At 35.7% G+C, this 19,622-nt stretch overlaps 1 protein-coding gene across 1 annotated transcript in view; it reads right to left on the reverse strand.

Moving 5' to 3' along the window:
* The window catches only part of Pkhd1l1 (PKHD1 like 1), a 171,424-nt gene that overhangs the window by 97,041 nt on the left and 54,761 nt on the right, over positions 1–19,622 (reverse strand). Inside the window, exons 22-27 of the mRNA XM_017802801.2 lie at positions 17,781–17,944; positions 16,371–16,543; positions 9,960–10,107; positions 4,187–4,341; positions 2,106–2,228; positions 1,233–1,338 (exon numbers count right to left, since the gene is read on the reverse strand). Of these exons, the coding sequence (XP_017658290.1) occupies positions 1,233–1,338; positions 2,106–2,228; positions 4,187–4,341; positions 9,960–10,107; positions 16,371–16,543; positions 17,781–17,944 (869 nt within the window). The remainder of the gene's footprint in view (positions 1–1,232; positions 1,339–2,105; positions 2,229–4,186; positions 4,342–9,959; positions 10,108–16,370; positions 16,544–17,780; positions 17,945–19,622) is intronic.

Raw genomic sequence — 19,622 nt, forward strand, 5'->3', positions numbered from 1 at the left:
CCCCAATTCTATCCAAAGGAATACTGACAATGGATTGCTGTAGATGAGGAACAGCTGATCCTCCTGGAACAGGGACCTCTGGCTGACTAGATTTATCAGAAGGACAGATGGGGGCAATAGATGGGGGTCCTGACAACACAGTGGACATTGGCAGGGATGACAGAGTATGGAGGCTCTAGAGGGAGAAGAAGGCTGTTTATCTGACGAGTTTATATTCATACTCAGATGCCACGGAACTCAGAAAGTAAGTGACTGTGACCAGTAATAGTCATATATATAGAGATTAGAAATGCATGTGAAAACGTCTCAATGTCAGTTGCCTTAAAATGAATTTTTCTGTATGAAACTGTATTTTAACAACGAAGTGGAGATCTTTTCTAAACATTAAAACCTCATTTAATTTTATGTCTTGTAGAGTTTATAATCAGTAAAAGATTGTACAAGCGTAATAATTCCTCTGTAAACCTAAAAATGTACAGCCAATTTTGAAAGAGATGTACCCTAGCTCAGAAAAATGTTATTGAATAGGTTAATGCTGTTGTAATGAAATCTTCTTCTAATTAAAAAAACATTAGCAGATAAAGTTAACTAACTGCTACTGAGACTAAATATATGATTTCAATACCTGAATTTATCTTTATGATAAATAGAGGTTTATGATTGGAAAAACCTACTCTTTACCATCTTTATCCCTGATGGTTATTTCAATTTTCAGGAACTCAGACAAAAAGAACATCTACATTCTTTTCAGTAATAACACATCCCCTATGATGGAATGAGTTCTTTTCTCAAAAGAGCACTTGACTCTCTTATTAAATATTAAACTACAGATCTGTTGTTACTAGCCTTCAAATACTAACTCTCCTAGAAGTGTTCTCATATAATTAAAAAATCCAATAGTATATTTGCTGATGTTGAGGAGAACAAAATAGGCTTCAAAGTCACAGTGAACTTTTAGAGACTGATTCTTATCCAGGAAACAGAGACCAGAGAGATTAATGACTTATAGTTGGGCTTCGCAGGCAGTATTTCTTTCCACATAAGTAATGAGTACCCTTTGCATGGTTCTAGCTGATAAATTGTTTCCAATGTGTTGAACTGTGTGCTTTCCTTAATTAGTGACAGTAATATATATACATATATATCATATATATAAATAAATCATTATTAGAATTTATATTTTTTCTAGTTATCCTCTTCCTAATATTCCAAGTTTAAAAGCAGGAGATTACCTTCAGAAGGCGATGTTGTCAAGACGAGGGGAGTAGTCATGGGATCCCATGTAAACCCACAGTCACCTGAACATTTAGCTGGAATTCCATTGACATAGACTTCAACCTTCAAGTAAAGCGAGTAGAGTAGAGAGGTAAATAGGGGTAAAGTGGAAGTAGAACTCAGAAGAATATGGGTAGGACTTAAAATGAATTCAATTTTATTCATTTACAAAAATGTGTTTATTTTTTCTGCTTTGACATCTCATTCAATCATATATCCATTCAGCATTCCATTCATTTACTCATCCATCCATCTAACCATCCATCCATCCATCCATCCATCCATCCATCCATCCATGCATCCATCCAACCACTCATTCATTCATACAACAAGTGTGCCCACTAAGTTTCTGATATAGTTGTAAATGTTTGGAATATAAGAAATACATTAATGAAAACAGATGAAATCCTTGCTGTCATACAACTTGTAGTAAATGTGAAATGGAAAGATGCATATATTATACCAGGAGCTAAATATTCCTATGAAAAATAGAGGTTGCATTTAAGAAAGTCATCTATACGTCTTATCTCAATTTTCTCATCATTCAAGTGGTGATGTCAATGACAATCTCACAGAAATACCATAAGAAATAAACAAAATAACATATTTACTAATTCTGCCCGTGGTAGATTTTAAAAATTCATTATTATATCATTTGGAAGATGATTTTCCCCAAAGTAAGAATAATAATTAGTTGATCATCGTTAATACAAATATTCCCATAAAACTAGAGCAGCCAACGCTACTGTTTTACCAGGGCTTTGATGTACGAATACAAATTAGTTATGCATTTGAAATTATAAACATTATCAGAAAAGTTTGAAAACTACCTGTGGATGCTGATTTGGTGTACGGAGTAGGTCTCCAAGTAAGTGTTGTCTAAATAAGCCACCTTCCTTTATCTTTGTGACGGTCACACTAGCCTTTTCACCAATTATATTGGAATCATTAACCTATTTTTACACAAAATGGATTTATTAGAATATCAATGAGATATATAAGCACAGACATTTTTCTCTTTAAATTTAAGCATGTTTAAAAAAAAATAAAAGCCAATGCATGTTTAAAAATCAAGCTGGGATTAGTGGCACACGCCTTTAATCCCAGCACTCTGGAGGCAGAGACAGGTGGATCTCTGTGAGTTCGAGGCCAGCCTGGTCTCCACGGTGAATCCAGGACAGCTGGGGCTACAGGGAGACCCTGTCTCAAAGAGACAAAAAAACCACCATCAACAACAACAAAAACCAAGACAGTTTTAGTAACATTTGTTTGAAAAAAAATTATCAAGAATGACAATAATCTACATGAGGAAAAAGCTCATAAAACCATTGCATTACAATATATTGCATTAATCGAAGCATGAATTAAATAACCAAAATTAAATAACATTTATAATTAATAAGATAAATCAAAAAAACCAAATTCACTGAATTTAATTAGTTTAAAATATTATATGTTCTTTCTCAATATGGCCACTTTGATAAATTATTGTTAAATAGTTGAAAAGTTGAGTTATTCTTCGACCTAGTAGTCAATTTCTTTCTTTTAGCGTTTCTCACCGCTGACTATTCTGATTTCTCATCCTGGAATGGTATTTTCATTCCTTTTACAAAAGCAAAGCCAAATCATGTCCCTATGTATAATGTGGTCATTTCAAAAATCCTTCTACCACCCTCTGATATAAGTAGGAGTTTGTGAAGACTTGGGCACCTTCATGATGGAATGTGATGAGTTAACAAGAAAGAACCTCAATGATGAGTGAGCAGTGGGTACTGCTGGGCAAAAGGAGAAGAGAGCATATACCAGACACAAGCACATGCAGCGAGAAGAGGCTGGTCACTAGCACTGTCTCAATTACGGAATTTTGAAATTGTAGTTCCAGTCATGTGTTATGTAAGATAACCTCCATATCATTATGACTGTTAGTATTTTGTATTTTATGACTACAGATTGTTTTTTGTTTGTTTGCCCAACTGAAATGGTTCATGGTGGGGTTCTGTGCTTTCTCTGCATTACATCATGGCACCTTTCCAGGTGAACATATGTGGGTCTACCCATGGCTACATAGCACTCATGCAAGAATTAAGTCATTTAAATAATCATTCTCCTATTGATAAGATTTAGGTTTCTATGGGTTTGTGTGTGAAATAATGCTGCTGGTTCTATTTTCATACTTATACCATTGTACATTTGTATTATTATTCCACTAGAATGGAATTATATAAGAGATTGCTGAATCACAAGTAGCTATATTCAGATAATACCATATAATCCTAAAAATTGCACTCATTTACATTGTGCATGCACACACAGAGCTCAGAGTAGGATGCTAGGTAGCCTAATGTAACACTATTCCCAAGCCCATTGTTTTACTTCTAGCCTATTCATGTTCCCAGTTTCTTTCATACTACTCTCCTTCATACAACTGGAGATGACTCTTCTTCTACACTAACTTATCAATGTTAAGTAGATGATAGTTTTAGCTATGACTCGATCAAGTCATCCCTATGATAACAAAAGTGTTCACAGCCCCAGAATATACCTCTAGGGGTATATTCTGGTAGATAATAGAGCTGATTTATCTTGCCTCTTCTTTAAGATAAACCTGAATTTATTTCTGAGACTGACTCTGTCTGTATTCTTTCTATCCCAACACAGGTCTTCTAACACATACTCCTTGACTTTTTCCCTGTGGCTCAGGGAGTGAAGTGCCAACAGCTATTCTTCATGAACATGAACACTACCTGGTCATTCTAATATATGATAATTTTCTTCTGTTTAATTCATTTTTAATTACTCTACAATTTGCTTTCTAAAATACAACAGTCTCCAATTCATTTTAGAATAAGGAAGAGTGCAAATTAGCAAATACCACGTAGAAGGAAACAGAAGCCATACTAAAAGAAGGAACCTGTAGAAGACTCTGCTTTCCACATGGGTTTCTCCACTTGATGCTCCATGAGTATCCAGCACAGGTTCCCTCCCTGTTAACTGAGACTTGCCCTATTTCTTGCAGGCTTTGCAGGGAAAACTTCAAGTCTGAAGCCGACACAGCAGCAGGGATGCCTACATCACAGAGGAAACAAAAGTTCACACACCAAACTTCATCTTCTAGGTATTGTGATTGTGAAGGATCACTTGTCAACCACATAAGCACTCCACTGTAGTTAAAGAGCAGCCTGGACTTTATTTGTTCCAACATTATATACAGTAAAAAGAAACAAAAATTATATGAGTAATGTATCTCAAAATGTTGTCTTTCCTTAAGATTTTTATTTGAATGAATTTGTTTTATGGATAATCTATAAATCATTGTTGCAAATGAAACCTTTGAATTTTAAAACAGATATATTGGACTGAAGAGATGCCTCAGTGGTTAAAAGCAATGATTACTCTTGCAGAGGACCCAGGTTCATATCCCAGCACCCACATGGCAGCTAACAACCGTCTGTAACTCCAGTTCCAGAGGATCAGGGTACCTTCTTCTGACCTCTGCAGGTATTGCACAACATGGGTGCACCTACTTACATGCAGGCAATATACTTATACACATAAAATAAAAATAATAAATAAAATATTAAAAAAATAAAACAGGGATGTCAGGAAAAGCAGTGCGTAAAGCATGCAACTGCCATTTATTCTGTATCAAATGTTTTTTATCAATAATTATCAAATGTTTTTACAATAAATTATTTTACAGTACTGACATAAATTTAACTGTAAATTTTTTATAGAAATCCTGTAGAAAGAAATACACTAAAATATCTGATTGTCTAAATTAGCACTCAGTTTCCATCGATAAAGATTGTAACTCATAAATACAAATTAAAACTTTCCTACTGGTAGTAATAGTAATATTTCTTAGAATTTTATTATTTTTAGTTTATATGTATGAGTGTATCGCCTGCATGTATGTAAGAGCACCCATGTCGTACAGTGCCCACAGAAGCCAGAAGAAGGCATTGGATTCCCTGGAATTGGGGTTACAGAGAGTTGTTAGCCACTGTGTGGTGCTGGGACTCGAACCCGGGTCCTCTGCAAGAGCAGTCAGTGTGCTTAATCACTGAGCCATCTCTCCAGCCTTCAATAGCAATATTTTTTAAAGGCAAAATTAAACAAGTATTAAAAACTAGAACTATAGGCCAAGAAATAGCTGGGTGATGTGGTAAATCTACTTTTAGCTTTTCAAAAATTCTCAAGGACTCAGTCTCCTTCTACAGAGCTACTTGCTCAGCCATGTTCATTGTTGCTATCTTCATAATAGCTAAGAAATGGAAACAATCTAAATATCTTTCAGTTGATGAATGGAAAATAAATATGTGGTCATATACATAATGCAATTCCATTTAGCTGTAAAAAATGAAATCATGAAATTTACAGTAAATGAATGGAACTGGAAAATATTAGACTCAGTGAGATAATCCAGATTCAGAAATGCAAATACCACGTTCTTTCTTATTTGTGGATACTAGTTCCAAATCTTTAGATTTGAGCACATACTCTGAAGAAGCAACAGAAGTCGGGAAAGTAAAAAGGGACCATGGGGAGAGAGGGACAAAAGGAGCTCTAGAGAGGGGAATAATAGGACATGGGTGCTATGAAGGGAGAAAAGGAAAAACTGGGAGGGAAGGGGGTACTTTAGAGAAAGAAGAAGGAGGGCAATACAGAGGGAGAGAGAGGAAGGAGAGCTAAATAACACTATAGGAAAAGCTATAGGGAAACATGAATCTGTAACAGTCACTTTGACTAATGAAATAATGAAGGATTCATATTTAAGTCCACATACTTACAGTCACCTGTTTTATTTTTTTACTAAAGGGGCAAAGTATGCAGATTAGAGAAGAGACATCATTTTTAACTAATGGTGCTGGTCAGATGGGATAGATACATGCAGAGGAATAAAATTTAGATTCCCACCTCTCACCATGCACATATCTCAACTCCAAATGTTTCAAGAACAACATAAAACCTGATATCCTAAATCTGGTAATGGAGAAAGTAGGGACTATGCTGAGGCCCAGTAAAAGATTTTCTGAACAGGACAATAGTACAAGTATTAAGACCAGAAATTGACAAATGGAACCTCCTCAATCTATAAAGCTTTTTTACAGCAAAGGACACCATCGTTTGAGTGAAGAGACAACCTACAGAACTGAAAAAAATCCTTATCAACTATACACCTGGCACAGGAATAACATCTAGAATACACAAAGAGTTGAGAGAAATGCAAATAGCTAAGAAATACTTTTAATATTCAACATCTTTAGTCATCAGGGAAATGAAAATTAAAAATACTTTAAAAATTTTGTCTTACTCAGAATGGGTAAGATGTAAAAAACAAACAATGACAAACACTGGTGAAGATGTGGAGAAAGGGGAGCTTTTATTCACTGCTGAGGGTAGTGAAAACTGGTATGGCCACCATATAAATCAGTGTGAAGAGTCCTCAAAAAGCTAGAAATAGATTTACCACATGATCCAGCCAAAGCACTCTTGGGCACATACTCAAAGCACTATATCTTACTACAGAGATATTTGTTCATCTATGTTCATTGTTGCTTTATTCATAATAGCCATGAAATGGAAATAATCGATCATGGAGGTATGCTACATTCATACAATTAAATATTATTGGGTTGTTAAGAAAAACAAAATTATGAAATTTTCAGGTAAATTGATGGAACTGGAACCAATCATTCTGAGTAAGGTGATCCAGACTACCAGACTAAGAAAGACAGATGTCTCATGTTCTCTCTCATAAGTGGTTTCTAGTTTTGAATCTTTAGATACATGTGCTTCAATTGGAAAATCCACAGAGATCAGGAAGCTAGTAAGGGGCCATGGGAGTATATACATAAACACATATATATATATAATATAAAATGAGTTACCCTATAACAGGGGAACACAGCCTTAGCAGACACCACATGACAGCAAATAAAAAGTGCAAAGCCAGTATTGGACTTTCTCTTTTGAAGCTGCTGATCAGATAGTCCATAGTCCTTTAAACAATACTGGCCATTGTCCCTGCTCTTGGCTACACATCAGAACTTGATGATAAGATCCAGTTGCTAAAGATACTACATACAAGAGCTGTAGAATAAATAAGGAGAAATAAAGCTGGTTTTGACCTCAAAGCTTCATGTCTAGTGGCTAACTTTCATAGCCCTAGAAGTATCTATTATCTATGCATGCTATTGGGAGAGAAAGTTAATCATTATCTTTACCCAGCAGTGAACCCTGTGAGCCATATTAAGTATCAGCCTGGTCAGATATGCCCACTGGTGCAATAGTGGCATGAATCTTATGGTAGTAACCCATCACTGGTTGGATTTAAGGCTCAGAGCCCATACCTGACACTGTTATCAGAGCCAAGAACCTGGGGCTAGATAGGTCACAGGCCATAGTGGAGAACTTATTACTATTATCCTGCTAAATGGTCATAGTTTTAAATCAACTCACAGTAATTTACAACTCCCCAGAGATTTAATGCATCTCTCAACTATCACCAAATTGCCCCAGAGAACCTTCTTCTTGTAACAGATGGTCATGAACGGAGAGAACCACAACAGGTCAACATGCAAAAAACAAGAGACTTTGGAGTATTCTGCCCTAAAAGAGACACCTAGAAGCTGGGGAAATGGCCTAATCGTTAAGAGACACCTATATCACACACCCTCCTCCCAAGGCTCAGGTATCATTATGGAAGAGGATGGGGAAAGATTGTAAGAGTCAGAGGTGGTGTTTCCAGACACAACAGGGAAGTTGTACATATGCACCCCCAGCCCTTGTGACAGCACGCACAAGACCATCACAAATCCAGAGAGACAAACACTCAGAATGGATTAGAAAGGTGAACAGGAAGCCCAGCCCTAGCTGAGTAACTATTGGCAATTGGTAGTTGCTGGGAGAGTCACTTTTCTTTTAGGGTGTGATTCTGGGTAGGCTGATCAGGCTCCAAGGGATGGACAGATGCTCAAGAGTGTTTGGGGAACAGAAATTAGATTCTACAGGCCTTAAAATAATAGATATGAAGAAGTGAGACAAGTTAGGAAGGTAGGGGTAGAACTGAGGAGATGAAGGAGATAGTTAGATATGATTAAAATACAATGTATGAGGGGTTAGAGAGATATCGCTCTCTAGTGGTTAAGAGCACTGGCTAGTCTTCCAGAGGACCCGAGTTTAGTTCCCAGCACCCGCATGACAGCTAACAATCTTCTGTTACTCCAGTTCCAGGAGATACATTCTCTCTCTTTGGCCTCTTCCAGCATTATATACATGTGAACACACATAATAAAAAATATATTTTAAAAAGAACAAAAATAACTGTGTGCTAAACACTTATTCTTTACCCACAGACAAATGTAGCTTCTCATTAAAGAAGCTTCTTTTTGCAGCAGATGGAGGCTATTACAAAGATCCACAACAGGTCATAACACAGAGAATAAGTAACTGTGGGGTACAATTCAACCTCTACACCTTAGATTCAGAAAAAGTCATGGAAGAGGAGTTGAAAAGACTCTAAGACCCAGAGCAGCAGGACACAAGCTGTGAGTTAAGTGTCCCCTAGACATGACAGGGAAGTTGCACTCATGAAATCTCAACAATATATGGTTGTCTAAACAAGATCTAGATAATGACACTAGTGAATAGGGGAAATTTCACAAGGCCCCATGTCAAGATGAAGAGCTACAGGCAATGAATGGCAGGAGAGAGAGAGAGAGAGAGAGAGAGAGAGAGAGAAAAAAATCAATTTTCTCCAGGGAAAAGCTCCCAGATAGTGATCCAATCCCAAATGATCAGCCCTAAACACATGTACATCCAAGTAATACTAAGTGGACTCAATAGGCTGTGTGGTGTGTGGGTGTGTGTGTGTGTGTGTGTGTGTGTGTGTGTGTGTGTCTGGTGTCTGCATAACAGTTAAATAAGAAAGGTCCTGAGTTTGAGATGAAGTGGAGGGAGAAATGGATAAATGTGGCTATGGTTACCATGTTGGACAGCACAAATCTAGATGACTCAGTTAAAATTATACTTTATAATACTATTCCAATCCCACCTTTATATTACTTTAACATTATTATTTCTAGATACCATACTAATGAATTTTTCAAATATGTCTGTATTATATAAAGCTGCAAATTTCAAAAGTCAGAATGTCAACCACCTTCAGAAAAGTGTTATCCCAGCACTTCCCCTTCTAAAAAATGATGCCTATCCAGGTGTGGTGATGCATGCCTTTAATCTCAGCACTTAGGGGGCAGAGGCAGGCAGAGCTCTGTGAGTTCAAGGCCAGCCTGGACTACATAGCTAGTTCCAGGCCAGCTGAGGCTGTAGGGAGACCCTGTCTCCAAAAGACAAAAAAAAACAAAAAGAGTTCACTACATTTTTTTACGAACCTTTTGAATATTACTTTTAAATAAAAATAATCACTACTAATAACATGGGCTTTAGATAGGTCAGTTCTTTTTCAAACTAGTAAAAGAACAGTTTTGAAACAAAAATGTTATTATTGGCTCTTAACTGGCTATAATAGATACATATTGTTATTTATAGATTTATGTAGACATTTGAATGTAAAATAATACACAACAATTATCAAGTGCAATAATAGATAACATTTACTAGACATATGTACTCTGAAAAACTTTCATCCACCTTGATAATTCTGAACATTTCAAATATACCTTTGAGGATGTGTCCATAAGCTTGAAGGTCGAAGCTGCCACTTATAGGTGGAGAAGCTTCTTGAATTCTTTGAACACGAATCTTTGACTCTCCCGGCCAATTATTTCCTCTGTAAACAGACTCATTCTGTGTCTCATTTGCGATTATCTAATTTCCAAAATAAATATTGATGTAATGATTAAAGCTAAGAATGTCTAACACAATTTCCATTCCACCATGATAGGATCCTGCGACATAACATAAATGAGCCTCATGTATTCATGATTCTTAGGGATATTAAAGAGAGTCCCATAAATCAACATAGGCCATGCTACACAGCTGCAATAATGAGGCCAAAATCAACTCAGTCATCTGTGCAGCCATCAGCTGGAATCATAGGAATACCTCATTAATTCAGAGCATACCCTCCATCACACGAGGAACAAATATTTATCAAGCAGGCACTCTGTTCAAGGTACAAAATACATCACTGAGGGAGGAAAAGAAGGATGATTTAAAATAGTCTCTATAAAAACTAATTTTGGGGGGAATAACCGTTGGGACATAACCAACATTATAAGGATGTAAGTAATGTTATATGGTCAGTAGAGTGGCAATCCCAGCATCACTAAAAATTTCATATGATTGAATGTCAATCAACTGACAGAAGCAGTATTTGCTGTAGATATTCACAGATTGCAACTCTAATAAGTAATAATGATAGTCTCCCATTTCTAGTCCCTTGGAATTATCTGCTAATCTTGTAGAGCTGAAAAGCCATAGGAAATAAGTAACACAAGTGGTAGAATATATATGTGTGTGTACATATATAATGTACATATCATCTTTGTTCATAATAGCCACAGACTAGAAATAATGCAAAATTCCTTTAACAGAAAGGACAGACTGTAGTATGTCTGTACTATGATGTACAGAAACTCAAAAGAATGCACTATAGCTATGTGTAGCAATGAAAATATCTCAGAATCAGTAAAGAAAACTAGATTCAAATAATATGAACTCTTAAGAGCCCACTGGTATGAAGTTTAAAAACAAAAGACACCAATTACTGGTGATAGATGGCAAAATAGTGGCAGTATGGACCTGAGGAGTAAGGAGACTAGACAAGGAGACGCAAAGAGAGCTCCTAGGGACTAATGATTTTTTTTCTTGATCTAAAAATGATTACAGGACTGTATTTACTATCTAAAAATTTATTGAAGTTACCAAGTTTCAGAAAACAAGATGAACATACAAAGAATCATATTTTAAGTACAAAATTTGCTTTAAAGAATGAAATACAGAATGAAGGACATTTGAGGACACAAATCATACTCTATAAAGCCATACTATTTATTTATATATACATATATATATGTATATATAAGATAATTCATTAAATTAGGTTGAGAACACTGCGGGGAAGTGCGGAGAGGGGGAACGGATTTAATGCCATCAAACAATATTGTATGAAATCACAAAAATTCAATAAAAAATGTAAAAAAGAAGAAAATATGAAATAATGCTCTTATCGAGGGAAATTGGGTTAAGAGAAAACAGGGGGGGGGGTTGTATTTTTTCCAAGAATTTTAAGTCAAGTTACTTTACATTAAAATGTTTATATACATGTATAAAAATACCTCAATGAAACCTGTTATTAACTATAATTATTATATGATAATAAAACATTTTTTAAATGGTTAAAATATTTTAAAGAAAAAGAATAGATTCCCATGGATTCCTGTCATCATGATTTGGAAAGTAAAAAAATGCAAAATTTTCTAAAAAGTAAAACAATTATATATAAATACAAAATATGTTCTACAGGCTGGAAAGATGGCTCAGTAAGTAAGAGTGCTTGCTATGCAAGCATTAGGACCTGAGTTTAGGTCTCAACACCCACATAAAAAAGCTGGGCTTGTTGACAGGTGCCTATAACCCCAGTGTTATGGTGGGCAGAGACAGGAGGATTGCCTCAGGATGCTGGTTACCAGGATAGCTCCAAGTTTAGTGAGAGACCCTATCTCAAGAAAATAAGTTGGAGAGTGATAGAACATGGCTCCTGACATGCTCCTCTGGTCTTCTCTTGCATGCACAGGTACACACACACACACACGTGTGTGTGTGTGCATACAGCACATACATACATACATACATACATACATGCATATACATTCACACACATGTTCTAGATATTATCTGACCACTGCAAAATTCTGATAAGTGTAATTTTATACACAAAACCTGATTTTATAAAAGTATAAGAACACTCAAATAAATGAAGGGAGATGCTATGCTTGTGGACAGGAAAATTCAACATAATAATGATGTCAGTTTTTCTCAGTACAATCTATATGATTGTTGCCAAAACAGCAACAACACATTGGTTAGGCATAAACAAGATGATTCTAAAATTTAAATGAAAAGGCAGAACCAAAAATAAAATACTTTAAGACAACAGGAATAAAGTAAAAGAACTCACTCTACTCAGTGTTAAGGCTTGCTTTGTAGCCACAGTAACCAAGAGAGAAGGATAGACATAGAGAAAGGAGAGGGCACAGGACCCCAAAATATAACTATGCAAATATGCCCAAGTGATGTTTTCAAAATTCACAAAAATAACTCAATAGAAGAATGACAGTATTTTCAGTAACTGTTGCCAAAATAATGAGAACCATGGGCAGGCAAGGATACATCATCCCCAAACCAGTGTTGTATAAAACTCAACTCAAAATGGATCATAGCCCTAAGCATAAAATACAAATCTATAAAATGTTTAGAAAAATAGAAAATTCTTTGGAGCCTAGGGCTAAGTGGAAGTTCTTAGATTTGATATCAGAGCACCATACATCAAAGGAAAAAAATCATAAATTGGAACCCATTGAAACTGAGCGCTCTCTCTCTCTCTCTCTCTCTCTCTCTCTCTCTCTCTCTCTCCCCCCTCTCTCTCTCCCAGCTGGAGAGATGGCTCAGCAGTTAACAGCACTGGCTGCTCTTACAGGGGACCTGGGTTTAGGTCCCAGCATCCACATGTCAGCTAACAACCATCCTTAACTCCAGTTCCAGGGGATCTAACGCCTTCTTCTGGCCTCCCCAGCCATTGCATGACATGAGTGCGCTTACATACATGCAGGCAAAACACTCATACACATAAAATAAAAATAAATATAAAAAATTTTAAAAAATGTGCATACTCTGGAGTTCTTTACGATGAAGATGAACAGACAAATTACAGTTTTAGAGAAAAAACTGTTAACAAGTATGTAAAAAGCTTGAAAAACTAAAAAACCAAATAATAAGCAATTCAATTAGAAAATGGGCAAAGACATAAATAAGCGTTTCATAGAAGGTGTATGGCTAGTAAGCAGCTCACAAAATGATTGTTCAATGTCATTAGTCTTAGGGTATGTAAATTAAATCCTAACGGGATAGTATAATCTATCCTAATGCTAAAATAAAAAACAGTGACAACATCAAAATGCTTGTGTGGAATATGGATTAGTCATGAATTGCTGGGGGACTGTAAAGTGGTATAACCAGTTTGGAAAAGACTGTGGCAGATTCTTATAGAATAATACATGTATTTACCTTATAGTTTCATAATTGTAACTGATAGGCATTCAATACCTCGAAAGGAAGATTTACTTCCCCAAACTATAGACTAATGCTCCTAAAAGATCCAAGAAAAATAGCCCCAAACAAGAAAGAACTCAAATGCCCTTTAATGGATGAACAGTAATCAAACTGTGTCACATGTGTAACACTAAATACTCCTCATAAACCATTAAAAATATGGATGAATCCAACTGGAATTATGCACAGTGAGAAAAATGCCAGTCTCAGAAGGCTAGTTAAGGTCTCAATTCATTTGTATGACATTGTTGAATGACAAAATCATGGAGGCAGAACAGATCAATGACTATCAGATGAAAGTGTATGGTGGGGGGCTAGTTCAGGAAGTGGCTATGGATGAAAAAGGATAGCACATGATGGATGCCTGGAATAGATTATTCTGGTGAAGGTCAGATGAACCTACTTATGGTAGAAGTGTATAAAACTACACATACACACACACACACACACGACCACGTATAAAACTGACATAAATCTCAGTGTCAGTTTCCTCACTGGCAAATTATGCTATGCTACTTGTACAAGAAGCTACTGTTAAAGGAGACAGATGAGAGATCTGCTAATAATTCTATATTCTTTCTTTCTTTTTTGTTTTTCATTTTTCCCCATAGCCACAACTGGCCTGAAATTCTCTATGTAGACCAGACTGGCCTTAATCTCAAATAGATTCACTTGCCTCTGCCTCCTGAGTGCTGGTATTAAAGGCATGCATCACCATATTATGTCTAACAACTGATTGTGATCCCACAATTATCTCAGATTTAAAGTTTCTACATTAATATGATTCACTGGATTTATCTTGCATTTGAATATATTTCTAAAAGGACACAAATCAATTCTCACATCCTCCAATTTAACCTTGAATATAACTAAAGCTATGTTACAGTTGGTAATTATTAGTTTAGTGAAGAATCTTGAAAAATGGGGGAGTGTTGATATTTGTGTCTCGAGAACACAAAGCCCTGAGTCAGCATATTTTGTACATAGCATTTACAAGGAACATTTCAAAAATGTGCCTCTTGAAGACAGTATGACTCAACACTGAGTCAGGTTGAGGTAAAGGCAATGTTTTGGAAAATATTTACAGTTTTTCATTTTCTTTAAAGTTGTTTAGTTAGCAGAAGTTTCTCTGAAAATCTGTTATTACAAGAATTAATTATTTAAACTTTAATCTTGAGTTTACTTATATCTGTTTATAATTTGTTATGGAAAATTATACTAATGCAGTATTCATTTTTATTGGACTAAATTTTAAATGGGCATAATATTTGCAGTATTAAACTGTGGTTGAATTTTAAATAATTCAAGCAATACAAAAATTCTTTAAATTCTTTTGGAGTTACAGAATGCCACATCCTCCCTCTTTGTATAGATATTGATAGAAGAAAATTAAATGTTGTTCATAGAAAAATTATTTGAAACAGTATAATCTCAATTTTCTTTCAATAATTTCTATTTAAGACTCTCTACTAGAAGAGTGAATACACAACTTTTGATGTCTATGGAAAGTTCCATTTAAATCTGACCAAGTTTGTGTCTTTTTATTTTTATTCAATTTTATTTGTGGGGTGTGTGTGTATGTGTGTGTTTGTATGTATGTATGCCTGCCATGATGAGCTGAGGGATCAATGACAACTTGCCAGAGTTGGTTGCTTAGCTCTTTGTATCATGTGGGTTTCAGGGATTAAACTTAGGATCTCAGGATTGGTGATAGGCACCCTTACCCACCGAACCATCTTTTGGATAGCAACCTTGCTTTTTATGGATAATTCCCATGTCTTTTTTGCACATAGATACATTTTTGAAGAATTCTCAATGCATTTTCCTGCTCAAACTCAAAAAGTCTCTAAGTTACTCTCTTTAGAATAATTGTTCTGCTGTAATAAAAGATATTCGATTTGTACACCAGCTATTTTTCAGAATTAAGAAATATTCTACATAAAAGATAATGCTCATAAAACTGAAAGCAATTATTTTTTCAATTCTGTGAAGAATTGTGATAAAAGTTTGGTGCCAAACTGGCATAAACATTGTGGGAATAACCAACCACTTTCTGATTGGATTTAAGGTCTGATTCACAAAATGGAGCTCATAGCTGATACTGATATCAGGTTTAGGAATCTGAGACTAGATGGGTCACAGGCTATAGAGGAGAACATACTACTATTATTCTGCTAAGTGAACATAGTATTAAACTGACTTTTAATGACTTATTGTTATGCCCATAGATTAATGCATCTCTCAGCTTTCACCAGAGAAGCTTCCTCATGCAGAAAATGGTAATTAACACAGAATAAAAGACTTCTTCTGAAAAGGACACCTATATCAATCCTCTGCCTCCCAAGTATCAAGGATCACTGGAGAAGAGGGGGGCAGAAAGATTCCAAGAGCCAAAGGTGGTGGATGACTACAAATAGAGTTTTCCAGAGAGCTGGTCAGTTACTCATATGAACTCACAGCAAAGGTGACAGTATACACAAGGCGCAGCTAAGCTCAAGTTAGACAAAATCCCAGGAAGTGAAACTGATAACTGCTAGGAGAGGAAGAGTTAGTTTTCTTTAAGGCTGTGATGCTGGGTAGGTTAACCATGCTCCAGTGGATGGACCCACACTGGAGGCCACTGGGGACACAAATTTGAGTCAGTAGACCTTAGTACATGTACATGAAATAAAGGGGGGACATTAAGGGAGGTGAAAATATGGGAGAGGGTCTAAATATGATCAAAATACATTGTATGACATTCACAAAAGTTCAATTTAAAAAGGGAGAAAATAATAGATTAAAATATTGAGGCTTACCTGCCCAAATCTCACAGCCATCATGGGTATATTATAACTGCAATTATATGAAGTCATGATAACAGAATACTGGATTGTCATAGTTGATACATTTAATTTGGTCTGGTTCACCTGAAAGTGCTTAAAAAATATTCCTTTATTGGCTAATGCTGGAAATCTTCTCCTTGGCATTTCTGAAGAATATAAATTTTAAAATAATTAAAAACTTAAAAAATAAGTTTAAATGGGAAATACAATTATACCATTAAGCTTTTACTACGTTTTTGACAGGTCGTGTCTATGTATGAGTTTCTTAACATTGTTATCAGCAATAACATTTCCATTTGCAGCATTATCATTTAACTCCACAAAGGGTTTCAGGTGAACTTTACAAGAAAACTATCATTGTTGAATAGTCATATTTGAGGAACAGCTCTCTTTCCTGATAATTGATTGCTCAAAGATAAGCAAAACAAAAATGTTTCCCATGGTGTATTCATCAATAACCAAAACCTAGGACTATAAAATCAATTCTTGCTACACTGGGAAAAAGTCTGCACTAAGAATTCATTCATCCTTAGGGGACTGGAGAGATGGCTCAGCAGTTGAGAATATTTGCTGTTCTCCCACAGGATTCTGGTTTGGTTCCCAGCACCCAGATGGTGACTCACAATTGTCTGTAACTCCAGTGCCAGGGGATCTGATGCCCTGTTCTGACCTCTGAGGGCATTGCACAACATGGGTGCACTTGCATACATGTATGTAAAACACTTATACACATAATATAAAAAATAAATATTTTTAAAAGAATTATTTTATCTTTAAAATAATTGCATAGTCCTACTGGTTAAAAAATAAAGTTAAATCATGATGTTACTGAGGTGAAAGAACAGACCACTAGTATTTAGAGATTAGTAATTTGGTTCTAACTACAGAGAATAAATGACTGATCTTGCAGAGGACCTGGGTTCAATTCCTAGCACCCACATGGCAGCTAACAACCGTCCTTAACTCCAGTTCCAGGGTAACCCAAAGACCTCTTCTGACCTCCGCAGCTTTGCACAGCATGGGTGCACTCACATACATACAGGCAATACACTTATACCCCCAAAATAAAAATAAATAAAATGAAATAAAATAAAGAATAATTTCAAAAAATAAAAAATAAGAATCTGGGTGTGGTGGTCCACGCCTTTAATCCCAGCCCTTGGGAGGCAGACTCAGGGAGATCTCCATGAAACTGAAGTCAGCTTGGTCCACATAAAGAATTCCAGGCTATCTTGGGCTACAAAGAGAGACCCTGTCTCCAAAAGAAAAAAAAAAAGGAAAGAAAAAGAAAAGAAACAAATAATTTCCAATGATTTCCATGGTAAAATTTTACTACAAGGTAGACTTAGAAGATTTTAGTAGACATAAAATGACTCAACGCACCACCCAATGCTGAGATTGTAGATGTCTGTCCAATGTACACCACATCCACATAGAAGGACTGTGCTTCCAATGATTTCTGAAAGCTAATCCTTTGAAGAGAAAAACTTGTCCCAGCATATTTTGTTTGTAAGAAATCGAGAAGATCTATGCATGTGTAGGTCCATCTGAAATATGTTGATTAGTTATAATTAGTAATAAATAAATAAAATATAAGACATTAATTTTAAAGAATGATAAGTTAGGAAGATGGCCCCATGAGAAAAGTGCTTGTTGCACAAGCATAAGGATCTTAGTTTGAATTCCAAACGCCCATGTAAAAGTTGGGTGTCAGGGAATATATGTACAGTCCAGTACAGGAGGGGCAGAGACAGGAGACCCTGGAACTCATTGGCTACACAGTCTAGGCCATCTGGTAGTTCCAGGTTCAGGAAAAGACCCTGTCTCATAAAATAAATAAGGGAGAGAGTAAGCGACTAAGGAAAACACCCAACACCAAACTCAGGCCTTCACACACATGCACACACTGGCACAGGTATTCAGGAACATGCACTCAGGTATAAGCACACATACATATGAACATGTACATACACTACACAAAAATTATAAAACAAAAGATGCACTGTCAGTAAAAGATTTAATGTTGTATACACATAGAGATTTTTATCTGTAGCCTTGTCATTAATCATAGGAAAGTAAAATAATTTTCTGTCATGATAGGAAATTAAGGAAAGCATGCCTTGCTGTATAGCACATTAATGAAGACCAGCTAGAATAGGACCAACTACTTTAGTTAAAAAAGTGACAAATAGAACAGTAAGTTCTGTTTCTGATTTTATTCTTTGAGTTTATCCATTTCATATAATGTTGGCTATAGGTTTATCATATATAGGCATTATTATGACAAGATATGCTCCTCCTAGTCCATGTGTCTTTAAGGTTTTGTGTCATGAAGAGATTTCAGATTTTGTCAAAAGCCTTTTCTGTATCTATTGTGATAGACTTATGATTTTTGTCCTTAAATCCGTTCACAGAATATATTACATTTGATTTGCATATATTGAACCATTTCTGTATCTGTGAAATGAATGATGCCAACTTGATTATGATGGGTTTTTTTTTTTGTATTTTTGAGACGGGGTCTTCTTGTAGCCCCAGCTGTCCTGGAATTCACTATATAGACTAGACTGGCCTCAATCTAAGAGATCTGCCTGTCTCTGCCTCCTGAGTGCTAGGATTAAAGGTGTGTTCTTAAATTCAGTTTGCAAGAATTTTACTGACAATTTCCACTTCCAAATCAAGAATAACACGAGGGTTTCCACTTTCTCCATTCCTATTCATGATAGTGCTTAAAGTAACTAAAGCAGTCAAAAAAGAATAGGAAATAAAATGGGTATAAATAGGACAGGTAGAAGTCAAAGTATCCTTATTTCCCAATTATATAATTCTATACATAAGAGACCCTGAAGACTACCAGAAAACTCTTAACTCTAATAAACATGTTCAGGACCCTGGCAGGAAACACAATTAACATGAAAAATCATGCATAATAATAAATAATAATATTATGTTCCTGCATAATAATAACAAACATGTTGAGAAAGAAGTCAGGAAAACAATCCCATTGATAATTGCCTGGAAATACCTTGGACTAAATCTAATCAAGGATGGGAAAAAACCAATGCAATGAAATTTAAAAATGCTGAATGAAGAAATTTAAGATGCTAAAAGATAAAGATCTACCATGCTCATTGCCTGGAAGAATTAATAATGTGAAAATGACTGCACTACCAAAAGATATATATGTGTGTGTGTGTGTGTGTGTGTGTGTGTGTGTGTGTGTGT

Source organism: Nannospalax galili, unplaced genomic scaffold (assembly GCF_000622305.1).
Source record: "Nannospalax galili isolate Female #2095 unplaced genomic scaffold, S.galili_v1.0 scaffold284, whole genome shotgun sequence".
NCBI lineage: Eukaryota > Metazoa > Chordata > Mammalia > Rodentia > Spalacidae > Nannospalax > Nannospalax galili.